At 43.9% G+C, this 13101-nt stretch overlaps 1 protein-coding gene across 12 annotated transcripts in view; it reads left to right on the plus strand.

Annotated features, from left to right (window-relative positions):
- mical3a (microtubule associated monooxygenase, calponin and LIM domain containing 3a) overlaps nt 1-13101 on the plus strand; it is a 64188-nt gene that overhangs the window by 15188 nt on the left and 35899 nt on the right. For 9 of the 12 annotated variants that reach the window (XR_006006917.1, XM_041939796.1, XM_041939787.1 and 6 more), the window contains exons 2-13: nt 3991-4402; nt 5365-5572; nt 5740-5856; nt 6005-6106; nt 6683-6838; nt 7222-7322; nt 9638-9895; nt 10025-10140; nt 10499-10625; nt 10750-10843; nt 10954-10983; nt 11547-11694. Coding sequence is in view for 11 of the 12 variants with exons in the window: in XM_041939796.1 (XP_041795730.1) it covers nt 4124-4402; nt 5365-5572; nt 5740-5856; nt 6005-6106; nt 6683-6838; nt 7222-7322; nt 9638-9895; nt 10025-10140; nt 10499-10625; nt 10750-10843; nt 10954-10983; nt 11547-11694 (1736 nt within the window). In the remaining variant the exon portion in view is untranslated. The remainder of the gene's footprint in view (nt 1-3990; nt 4403-5364; nt 5573-5739; nt 5857-6004; nt 6107-6682; nt 6839-7221; nt 7323-9637; nt 9896-10024; nt 10141-10498; nt 10626-10749; nt 10844-10953; nt 10984-11546; nt 11695-13101) is intronic. The other 3 variants (XM_041939789.1, XM_041939798.1, XM_041939797.1) reach the window with 1 other exon arrangement.

Consider the following 13101-nt stretch of genomic DNA (forward strand, 5'->3'; position numbering starts at 1 on the left):
TAAATCTGTCAGACTTTAAATAAAAGAAGTTAATTGCTGGAAAAGAGAAGGTTTGCTTTTTCGAATTTAAATTTTCTTAATTGAGTGTGTGTTTTTTTTCCAATTCCTATATATACTTGATTTAGAATATTGGTTGACATCCCTGGTTACTTGATGCTATTAATGCCACGCTTGTACTCTGGTAATCTAGTAATCTAGGTGTAGTACTATCAGTGTGATAATCCCTCATGTGCTTGGTCTTCCTGTCACCAGTCTCTGCCTAACAGGAACACACGGTGCAACAGTTCCTGTTGAGTGGCCATATGGGTCTCTGCAGGGGGCATCTATTACTCAAATTATAAACCAGGTTTATTGTTGTCGTTAAGATGGATCAGGGTGCAGCACATCACAGCTGACCTGTTTGAGCTGCACAATCTTTGGCTATCTCACACACACACACACACACACACACACACACACTGTGACACAGCATGTCAGTTGCACACCCATTTTCTTCAAAGACTTCAGAGCGTGTTGGATGTTTACTGCTAGCCGCCTCAGATGTGTGTCATAAAGGTTACAGTATCTTCTCATCTCCCATGCCTGGCCTTTGACGTGTCGCCATAAACTGCGTTTTTACCGTAAAATGAAAAGCCCACAGAGGGAATCACTTTTGTCCCTGCTATGAATGGGGTGACTAGCATCGCAAGAGCCTGACAAAAAGGTTTGACTCGACCATGAAGTGAGTTATTGCCTGTCTGAGACCATCCCAGCCAGTTCCTGCTGTTTGATCTGCCTTCTTTTTGAGAGTTTGAGATGACCTGCGTCCCCCTACCCTGCCTCATAAAACTCTCAGGACTGATTGACTGTGATCTTTCTTCACTTGTGTCATGAAGTTGAAAACCATCAAGCCAAAGTTTCAAACTTCTGTTTTAAGATGCTCCTGTCTGGCTTTTTGGGCTTGATAATAACTTGTCAGCCGATGTCATACAGATTATAGACTGATTCCAGGTCGTAAAGATTTTAACAGAAACTCTCACTCTCATATGATTGAGAGACCCTGTAAAAGCATTCACCTGTCTCTCACCAATTAGTGGAACAACTAGACGATTGACCAGTGAATTGGCAACCATTTTGATCATCTATCAATGGTTTAAGTTGTGCTTTTAAGCAAATATACCACAAATTCTCAGGCACCAGTGAAACAAGGGAAAACATATTTACGACAACAATTATCACATGAACTGTTTGATTCCAGCTATTCCAAATTTTAAAATCATGATCATTCCTATTACTGATTTCTAAAGTAAAGGGTTATTTTAATGGGACCTGTTATGTCCTTTCATATTTTGAAACACTCTCCCAAGTTAAATGTGTTCAGTCTCTTCCAGAAAAAAATTAACAACCACAAGGCTTGAGTTTAGTTGCACTTACCACTTCATCTGATCTCTGATCTCGTGGCTTGTTCTTGCAGTTTTACACTGCGTGGATGTGGTGCCACACGCTAGGAGTACAGTTCCTGAGAATCTGACATGAATCTGACAGCGGCCCATATCTGTGTAGAAAATAACCCTGACCTGCCGTCTATCTCACCGGCCTCCCAGGACTTGCTACACACTAAAGAAGCTGCAAGCCTGACTGCGCCTCAGTCTGCTCTGCAGTCAGCCGCGACGTCCTGCATCCTTTTGGAGATAAACAGGAAAAGGCTTCAGATGCCTGCTAACAGTTCGAGAGATGTTTATGTATTTGCCTTGCCTATTTTCGATCCCCCAGTCATTATTATTGACAAGCAAATTAAGCACCATCCACTGGGTCATTTGTAATGAACGTTGTTTCCTGTGACACCCAATCGATCACAGGATCCCTACTTTGTTTGTTTGATTTTGACTGTCACACAGAGGAGCTAGTGCTTGACTGTATTTTGCATATGATCTACTAAAATGATGCTGCGGCTGGTTCTGTCACAGAGGATTTCTTGTGAGTGTGCACACACATGACCACAGACCAGAAGTGCTGCAGGTGCAGACGGACCTTACAGCTTGTGTTGTTTTTAACGTTTTTTTGAGGTGGCTGTGAAGTCATGAATGTTCACTCCCGGAGGATGTGATGCAGTGGGTTATCTGAATGCTTGTGTTGGAAGAGGCCCTTTCCGTCTGTGCTGGCACTGCACCCTTCAGCCCTGATCCTGACTGACTGAGGCAGAGCCAAACCCAGAGCCTGCTGTTTTCACTGCACTGAGGAGTTGGCAGGGTGTGTAAAGAAGGCCAGCTGACCTCTGTACCTGCCTCCTTTTCATCATGTGTTGCCACTGGGACTGGGACTGCATTGGTTTTCATGAACTAGCTCAACATCCTGGAGGGTGGAGTACAAAGCTCAAGCTTTTACAGAGAAAGTGAGAGATAGTGTAAATACTGATGTGTGTTCATAAAAAGTCCTGTCTCCACCTGATTGATAATTCAGCCCTTAAAGTAAAAGATTAAGTCCCACACATAAATGTTTAATCTCTCCATTATTGACAATCTGTTTCTTGATCAGTGAGATTATGAAGTGTTACAATAATCTGCACTGGAAATGACTGATGCAAGTCTTAACGGATGAGCCTTTTTCCACATACACACACTGTATAATCTTAAAGGCATAGTTTGACATTTTGGGAAACACACTAATCCACTTTCTTGTAAAAGGCTTGCTGAATAGATAGATACGACTTTCATGTCTGTACAGTAAATATGAAGTGTAGCTTCATTTGGCTTTGGTTAGAATCAGGGAAACTGCTAGACTGGTTCTGTGCAAAGGTAATAAAATCTACCTACCATCACCTTTAAAGCTCTGTCCAAAAACTGAGGTAATACCACATTATTAGTGAGGTGCTGGTTGGTAGATTTTGCTGTCAATGGAGCCAGGCTAGCCAAGAGACCCCCTTGAAAACAAGATGAAACATCTCTCCTGACATAATAAACTTCTGAGAGTTACGTATCCTATTTGCTGAGCCATTGTGAAGCTCTTAAAAAGCAAAGCAAGTTCCTGCATCGTTGCCCCGGGGAGCTAGTGCAAACCAGAGCTACTGCTTGGCTGAAAATGTGTTATTTAGCATATAGACTGGATCAAACAAGGGTTTTTTGCAGTCAGTATTACCACTTTTCTCATAGCACTTTGCAGTTTTTCTTTCATCCTCTTCCTTTCCATTATCTTCCTTTTTTTTTTACTTGATTTTGAGTAACGCTGACTTTTAAAAGCTGCTCATGCTCCTAAATATTGTCGAGACATTCCAGTCATGACAGCTGAGCCCCAGATGCCAAACAACAGGAATGATCTCATCCCTCAGGGGGTGAAAAGGCAGAACTCATAAAGCCGCGCTGCTGCAAGTCATAGCAGGTGGAAGAACAGCTCGAGTCAAATCTTTACACGGGAAGCCATTGCAAACCAGGGAGCACGTACAGTGGATGAAATGCTCTGTACTGGCTGGCTTCTAGAAACATTGTTCTGTTGCCAGATTGTTTCCTTGAATGACGAGGATTGTGTTTTGTCTCAGTGTTTTGGGATGAACTGCCTTTTTCCTGTGTCTGGAGTCTGTCTAGAGTGATCCGTGCCACACAGACATATACACATGTGCCCCGTGTGTTTCCTGTTTGGCTCTGTGTGGGTTCGGCGCCCTTACTGTGTCCGGCACCCTCATTCCTACACAGATAGGAAGTTGTTAGAAGTTCCGTCTCTGCAGAACAACGAATGCGAGACCTTAAATGACCTGGTCTTTATCCTCAGTTGCTGCTTTGGTTGCTTGTTTGACCGGCTACCGTATGTGTGATCGTCTCGTTAGAGAAAATCAGGGCTCAGTTCATGAAAAGGCAATCTTTACTTAGTGCCTTGCATCTAATTAGAGTTTTTGTTTATGTTGGGTTGGACAGTATTGATATTGTATCATTCAAGCATTTGAAAGCTGTAATCTTGTTTTGTAGCAGAAGGTTGAATTATCCTCTATGATTCACTGAGTGTTATTTCTCTCGCTGACAGAATGAAGATGCCAGAGGCTGGGAGTTAGAGCCCCCCCCCCCAACACAGAGAGCATCTTCCAGGGCTGGGGCTGGACCCAGAGACCCCTGCCTGAGGGGTGAAGGGCCCTGACAGCCCTGTGTGAGTCTGGACCATGGGGGATGGAGGTGGCGGTGCAGCTGGAGGAGATGGGGTGAACAAGTCCCACGTCCTGTTCGACAACTTCGTCCAGGCGAGCACCTGCAAGGGCACGCTCAAGGCCTTCCAGGAGCTGTGCGACCACCTGGACGTCAAGCCCACCGAGTCCAGGATCTTCTATCATAAGCTCAAGTCCAAACTCAACTACTGGAAGGCCAAGGCGCTCTGGGCAAAGTTAGACAAGAGGGCCAGCCAGAAGGAATACAAGAAGGGCCGCGCTTGTGCCAGCTCAAAGGTGAGCCCGGATCATCGCGCACTGTATGAGTCATTTAAGAGCGGCTTTGCTTGTTGGTGGCTTCAGTTCAGTAGGAGATAAAATTTGATCCTTGATTTCAAGGAGTTATGTAATGTGATGCTCATATTTACCAGCCAGACCGGCGTGTGATTGCATCATTTGAGAGGACACTGCAGGGACACCTGACCCTAAAATAAGGGCTGAGGCTGATAAATCAGCTGTACTGTTTTGTTGAAAAGTTTCTGTTGAAAAAGTTGAGTACTATTGAATTAAAAGACTATGCAGCTTTTAACTATAATTTACAAATGAAGTTAGCTAAGTTAATGATGGAACTTTTATGTTACATCATGTTATGTTATGTTATCTTATGTTTTCCTGTCTTAGCTTAGCTCACCTTAGCTACATTACCTTATTTTAGTTTGACCTATCTTTATCTTAGCTTGGTTTATGTTGCCTTTATGTTTTGTTATGTTGTCTTATCTCAGTCTAGCTTGTCTTAACTGTTTTATATTATTGTATATTGTCTTATCTTTGCTCAAGTTATCTTATCTTTGCTTAGTTTATGTTACCTTGTGTTATGCTATGTTATGTTGTCTTGTTTTTGCTTAGCTTGTCTAAGCTACATTAGCTTTTTTTTAGCTTCACTTATCTTTGCTTAAGTTAGCTTTGCTTATTTTAGCTTATCAGCTATTGCCATCATAAATTTGAGGTCTCTTCATGTATTGCGTCTCATTTTATTTGGCAAATGCTTTTGTCCAAAGCAACTTACAGTAAGTAAAAAATTAAAAAGAACAAGAGGCAGATGTCATCAAAAATGACTGCAGGTACAGGTTATAAAATAACTGAGATGGAAGTACTGGTGTGGTGTGTGAGGGTGCAGTCTGAACAGGTGGGCGAATGTGAATGTGTATGGTTGATGCCTTTCTTATAACTGGTCTATACCATCCCCTCTCTGTACCTAGTGTCTGATCATTGGTGCGGGACCATGCGGCTTACGTACAGCCATCGAGCTGGCGTTCCTGGGGGCCAAAGTGGTGCTGCTGGAGAAGAGAGACGCCTTCTCAAGGAACAATGTGCTGCACCTATGGCCCTTCACTATCCAGGACCTCAGGGGCCTTGGGGCCAAGAAGTTCTATGGAAAGTTCTGTGCTGGTGCTATCGATCATATCAGTGAGTATACGTGACAAATCTTGCTTTCCTGTCCTTACACCACTAATATACTATACATGACATACTTACCTGCAGGAAGTGATTAGATGTGTTGTGTGCCAGCGGAGGATGCATTTCTGGGTTCTGTAGTTCTCAGTTTTTCTTTCCTTCTCTGTATTGTGTTGTAGGTATCCGTCAGCTTCAGCTAATGCTGCTCAAAATGGCTCTCCTGCTGGGCATTGAGATCCATGTAAACGTAGAGTTCAAGGGTCTAATTGAGCCTCCGGAAGATCAAGAGACTGAAAGTAAGTGAGTCAAACTGCCAACTAGCCAGACGAGCTGAAGAAAAATGAATGGAAACTGAACATGTGTTTCACTAGAGAACTATCTGTCAGAGGCTCTAAGTTGGCTCTGTTGAGGCATTTCTGTCTGATTGCACATGTTTTTTCGTAGGGATAGGTTGGAGGGCTGAGGTCCACCCCAGGACACACCCTGTCAATGAGCTGGAGTTTGATGTCATCATTGGAGCGGACGGAAGGAGAAACACGCTACCAGGCAAGTCCACATGCACTGACTGGGAGAAATGCATGAGTAATGCAGTTTTTCCTTGACTACACTTGGCAACGCACGAACAGGACTATTTGTTTTTTCTGAGCGAACTTGGAGGTTAGTCAGAACGATTATGATCTCACTTGTGTACAGCTGTGGTTGGGTGCCTGACCTCACTCCGTTGCTCATGTATAAATGAACATTTGTGCACATCAGTGTGTGTGTGTGTGTTTGTTTGTGTCTGGCTGCCGCGTTCCGGCTCTCTCAGCAGAATGGGAATTGTTGAATTGGCTGTCTGTTTCCTCTATGAGCGTTGGGGCCTCACACACAGCCACACTGGCGAAGGGAACCCCTGTGGAGTAGAGTACCATGACCCCTCTCTGTACTACTGACTGCTGCATCAATGAGGGGAAGCAGCAGGCTCCCTCTGGGATAACCATGAACTACAATCACAAAGCTAGAAGCTGTTTATGTTGTCATGATACAGAACATCTGGTTGTTTGGGAATATTTTTAGATGTATGGTCTCACAGCTCAGGCCTGGGCGCTCTGATTCCTGACCTTGAGCTCTGCCTCCCCCCAGGGTTTCGGCGTAAGGAATTCCGGGGCAAGCTCGCCATCGCCATCACTGCTAACTTCATCAACAGGAACACGACAGCAGAGGCGAAGGTTGAGGAGATCAGCGGGGTGGCCTTCATCTTCAACCAGAAGTTCTTTCAAGACCTCAGAGAAGCAACAGGTACTGTATGGGATTTTCTGTTCTTTTCTTAAATGTACTGTAATAAGTTTTGGGGTTTTTTTGGATTTGTAAGATCCACAAACCAGTTCCTGGAGGCAGTGGATGCCAGGGAATGTTTTGGTGCAGTGAAGGTAAACAGTCTGCCCTTGGATCACAGTCCTGAATTTGCCAGCTCATCCAATTAAAACGCTTAACATCAGGTCTGATGCCAATCCTGCTACAGTTTATTGCTGACATGACGTTGTCCCCGGGGCTTTGCTCATGTGCTCTGAGACGTGTAATTTCTCCCCTAATGATGACATGACAGTCAGCTGGTGCAATAGGAAAGGAAGGAAAATCGTTGTTTGGTATGTGACAATACGTCTTTCTCTCGGGCTTTGTAGGTATTGACCTGGAAAACATTGTCTACTACAAGGATGACACGCACTACTTTGTGATGACTGCCAAAAAACAGAGCCTGCTGGAGAAAGGAGTCATTCTGAATGTGAGTGATCAAAGCCCCGAGCGCAGCTCTGTGTGTGTGAGACAATAGTTGAATCTCCTTCCATTCTTCTGTAGTATACATAAAAGCTATACTGTATGCACGCACAGACTGACAACATCAGAAGTCTGTCCCTCTCTTGTTTTTCTTGTCTTTTTCATTCTTTTATTCTCTTTCTGTCTTTGCCCAGTATCGCACTAATGATCTAACCAAGCCAACAGTGTTCAGGAACAAACTGCCAACTCAAGCGCACTGCCTGAGTGTTTGTGTCCTCACTATACTTGGTGGTTTCCTTTCCTTGGCCACTTTCCACAGGAAACCGGAAAAACCCTTTTTGCATGTCTGTCTTCATGTTCAAACATAGCTGAAGGTGCACTGTGATTGTGTGGTGGCCCTTGGATTCTAAATTGCCCTAAAAGTCTCTTAAATTAGTGTTTTTCAAACCCTAGTCACAGTCATGACTCATCTTCAGATAATTTTAGCTGTCTGAATGATAAGCATGATCGTTCTGCATATTGCATTGGGTATAAGCTGTCCCTGTACATGTGTGTGCAAGCCTGTGTGTGTTTTCATGGTGCACTGATGACATTAATACGGGTTTGGTGTACGTTGAAGTCTAATGCTAGAGGGGATTTAGAGTATGCAGGCACATGCTACTGAAAAGTCAGAATTTACTGGTGTAGTAACTTCTGGGAGTTCCCTTTTAATACAAAGTCCACGACAGATCCTTTTATAGCAATGAAATCGACTCTGTCCTGCCCCTTGGAAAGGGATAGAGGAAGGGCGGAAGGGATGACAGAAGGGCAGTGAGTCTAGTCAGAAAACAACCGTCACTCATATCTTCCACTCCCCTGCCCTTCCCCTCACTCACCATCACCGCCATCGGCCTGGCACTGGACAGCCAGGGAGCTTGAAGATGGAAGAATGTGGCTCTCGCCGCCCTCTATGAAAACATGTCACTTTGAAAGCACGCAGTGATCTGATGCTACATGTTGGAGAGGCTTGTGAGCAGTACACTTCATTCCACTGCAAGTGCTTGGGCCGCTTTGTAGCGCAGTGAATTCTTAAAGGGGCTGTAACTTCAGGTTGTACCTTAGGTCACAGGCTCTTTTTTCAAGATTTTGTACTTACCTAGTGTTAAATATAATGATATGTTATTCTTTTGTCATACTGGTGCTTTGTTTTTTCAGTTACACCAGTTACTATGTCATCATCACCATATATCATATATCTCTCTCACAAAATCTTTTTTAATGATTTTGATTTAATGAGCTTTCAGTTGCTCTTTATTTTACATTAGAATACTGAACATAGTCTTGAATAACTTCTCGGATGAAGGCAGTGTCAGTGTAATTGAGTCACTTTGGCCCTTATTTCCACCGTGTGTTAACAAGCAATCTGTATCAGGATATTTGATTTATAGTATCATTACAACCTTTGTATTTACACCTGGTGTTAACCTGTGTTCTCAGTGTTTTTGATTGTGCCAGCATTGTGATCAGAAATAAATATGCAAACAAGTTTGTTGGAGCCGACAGACCTTTTACAAACACAGACTGCATGGCAAAGTTTTAAATGCATTTACATGTGGTTGAGATGAGATCACAGTGCGAGCCAGACCACCTCCAAATGTAGTCTGAGGTCTTTTAGAGAGGTCTTTTTATATTTAATGTAACATTTTATCCTAGAAATTGTGGCTGAAACTGAAGATTTCAGTTGTCTGATTTGCCAGGATTGATCCTTTATGTGCAGCTGAGCTAAGAACATTAGTTATCTATCAAGAGCCATGGACAGGGAGTTTGGCTGGCATTAGTATTGCATGCAAACATTCAGTCATCAGTTTTTGCCATTGTTCTAAATAAGTACACAAGGTGTATCAAACTACAGCTAACCATGGTAACAATACTTGTGCTAAACGCTGTGTCAGCAGATAATGATTATAAATGTATAACAGTCAAACTGCCTACAAACCAACGAGGAGCAACAGCCTGACTTTTCTTTGGCAAGTGACCGCGGCATGACTGCAGTAACACAATAACAGACTCGGCTTGTCTTGTCTGTTGTTTTCATACATGTGTCAGGACAGCTTGTCGTGTCTCATCGCTTGTTTCTCCACATTTTTAGCTTTCTGTGATAGCTGCCAACACATTTCTTTTAGACGCTGAGTCAGCTTTGCGTTATAGCTTTGTTTGAAAACTCTCGCTGCTTTCAGAACTGCTGATCGTTCCAGTTGTTATATGTTTCATCACGTTTCTCTGGACATCTCTGCTTTTGTTTGAATGCCTCTTTTAATTTAATCCCTCTTATCGCTCCTGTAGGACTATGCGGACACGGAGCTGCTGCTGTCCAGGGCTAACGTGGATCAGGCCGCCCTGCTGTCTTATGCCCGTGAGGCTGCCGATTTCTCCACCAACCACCAGCTGCCCACTCTAGACTTTGCCATCAACCACTACGGCCAGCCCGACGTAGCCATGTTCGACTTTACCTGCATGTACGCCTCAGAGAACGCCGCCATGGTGCGTCAACGCAATGGTCACAAGCTGCTGGTGGCGCTCGTGGGCGACAGCCTGTTGGAGGTGAGAGAGACGGCAGAAGGTTTTCAAGCTTTCTATGAGACCATTACTGTTTTGCACTGGTAAAGTATATTCGTGGTTCTTCTGTGGCCATATTTGGTTGTTGAATGTGGTGTTTGCACTTGTCCCCAGCCCTTCTGGCCCATGGGCACCGGCATCGCCCGAGGTTTCCTGGCAGCCATGGACTCGGGCTGGATGGTGAGGAGCTGGGCTCAGGGAAAAACCCCTCTTGAGGTGCTGGCTGAGAGGTGAGGGCGCGCACACACCGACACTGACCTTCCTCTTGCACTCACATTCACTCACTCGCGCACACACAGCCACGCAGAAACACACACATTCATGTTCTCCCTCTTCAAACACACCCTTTTATCTTTAAGTGTTTTACTAGGAAATGTGCCTGTATTTGATTTGAAGCATCAGTCCCACCTCTGCTAGTACTAATGGGACAAGAGGCTGTCCTAAGAACTGAATGTGACTTTTTGATAAGAATATTTATATGTTTTCTTAATCTATTGCCATAGTTTCTCTTTGTATTTTCCTCCCGCCAAGACAACTCTGCTTACATAGTGCATGGGAGTAGCTTTCATTTCTTCCTCTTTGCTTCAGGGAGAGTATATACCGTCTACTGCCCCAAACCACACCAGAAAACGTCAGCAAGAACTTCAGCCAGTACAGCGTGGATCCCACCACACGTTACCCCAACATTAGCCTTAACTTCCTCAAGCCCAGCCAGGTGAGTGTGAGAGCCAACAAGTCGCAGGTGCCATCTTAGACTTATTCTTCTTCATTTTAATGGCAAGAAAGGCCAGTTTTCTTTATGTAATTCTTCATATGTTGTAATTCTGCGTATGTTGCAGATGAGGCACCTCTGTGACACAGGGGAGTCCAGGGAAATGCGCATTGAAATTGAGAATGTGATCAACTCGTCAACGCCCAAGTTGTCCAGGAATGGTTTGTATCTTTTCCATGTTTAAAGAGGAGGCTATAAACTGTTTTAAAAGACATGCTTTTTGCTGCAATCACTGTTGCTGAAATGTAACAATGAACTATTTTCACTCTAGACAATTGCCTGCTTGACAAGCAGTTGCAAGGTAACACAAAGTCCAAATACACGGTGTTGCTTTTGAGGGATTCCTAGTTTTAACAATTTTGAAGTTTACCTGCTATGTACTCATGAATGAATAATGTGCAATGAGTTGTGGAATGATGGAACTTGTGGATGGACTGTTTGCAGCCTCTTAATTTATTTTTGCGTGTACTAACTCGGTCATTGATACTCTCATTCAAGCTCCCTGGTTTTATTCAACATTTAAAGATTCCCTGTCGGTTCTGCATCTTCTCCTAACCTCTCATTTGCATCCTTTTCCTCCCTTACATCAGCAAAAATGTTCTCATGGTTCATGAGAACATTCGCACAGTAATACTTCCTCATTGGCTGGTTAAAACTGGTACTAACATGGATGATGAAGCCATGGATGACAAAACTTTATGATACTGTGCTCAGTCTTGCCTGACCAAGGCCATGAGATTGCCCAGCAAGAGATGTGTAGTGCTGCCCAGAAACAGTTTATATTTCTTTCCATGTTTAATCCGGATTCTGTTCAACCTGCTGCTTTGACATCAAGCCTATACTTTTCTCATTCTGCCACACCAGAATCCATAGCTCGATCCAGTAAACTTCTGAACTGGTGCCAGAGGCAAACGGAGGGGTACAGGAATGTTAACGTAACGGACCTGACTATGTCTTGGAAGAGTGGCCTGGCTCTGTGCGCCCTCATTGACCGATACAGGCCGGATCTCATGTGAGTATAAGAGGAATACATGCAGAAACTCTGTCAAGTGTATTCCATTATGGTTACAGTGAAAGGGTTAAAGCTGCTGCAGTGCCTGGAATGACTGGCCTGCTGTGTTTATGTGAACTTGTTGGTTGCAAGTGATGTTTATTGTCTGGTTGGGACCTTGGTTTGGAGTCGTATATCACTGTAAATTAGGTGACAGCTACTAGTCATAATGGCCTCTTGGGTCCCTGAAGGGAGCCCTCCTCATATCCTTGCTCTCCCTCCCACACACACATGCACGCATGCACGCACACACACACACACAAACACCCTCCTTAACCTCATACGCACTATAAACAACACAGTCTCCATCCGCATTGTCTAATGTAGTTTCTTACCCTCTTGAGGCAACATGGCAATTAACATTATAAGCTATTAGTGTGTGTGTCCTGGATGACCTTTACCAAGTTGTGCTCTGCTGCCTCTAATAGGCCAGATGATGGGAGGCGGGGAGGGAGAGTGATGAGTGGAGGTGCCATGGGAAAACTGCGTTCCCGTGAATACATGTACAAGACGGATGGTTAAGAGGGGTTGAGTGGAGGGTGGACTTTGCGCCTGTTGTTCTAATGCTAATGCTTTTAAATGGACTGCATGTGCAGCTGAGGTGTATTGATGGCCCTTGTTAATGGTGTTTTCAGCTGCAGTGTAATGACATTTACAGTAATGCTTTCCACAAGAAGTTCAGAAGCCTGCTGTCCAGAAATGCTTCCTGATCAGTGTTTAATGCGGGCTCACTGTCAGTTAGTTTCCTTATATGCGAAGCTGTTGGGTAGTTTTGGACGGAAAATATAGATTTGCTCCCCTCCCTTTTGAAACTTTTGCTGACTCAGCAAAAAACACAGAGACAGATATTTGGTATATTCTTCATTGATTTGGTGTACAGGATAATCAAGAATGATCAGTTGTAGTAGGCATGTCATTTCAATTCACAGTGCACGTGAGGAGATCATCAGTCATCGTATTTGGATTGTATTAAAGGAATTCAAAATGTTCTTACTTTAACGATGGACTTCAAATGACTGTAATGTGAAAGGAGTCGCTCATACTGACGACTGTGTAACTCCCCTTAGTTCTACTAAGCTTTAAAGTGTCTTTCACTTCATGGTAGCGTTTCTGCTTAACTGACTACTCTCAATGGTTGTTTCCAGCCACGACAGGCGGCTGTTTTTAGAGAAAAAGCTCTAAAAACCAAGGGCAAAGTCAGCGATCAACTGGTGAACATAGTGGAGCATTTAGGAGCTAAAGAGCTGATATTTCCCTCAGGAGTTGATAGGAACCGAGACAGGGCTCAAAGGAGAGTTGGACTTGGACAGTACCTCACCTCAAATGAATGATCATGTTGTTCCGTGTTTGAGATAAGCAGCTGTTTGC

Source organism: Chelmon rostratus, chromosome 6 (genome assembly GCF_017976325.1).
Source record: "Chelmon rostratus isolate fCheRos1 chromosome 6, fCheRos1.pri, whole genome shotgun sequence".
Taxonomy (NCBI): Eukaryota; Metazoa; Chordata; class Actinopteri; order Chaetodontiformes; family Chaetodontidae; genus Chelmon; species Chelmon rostratus.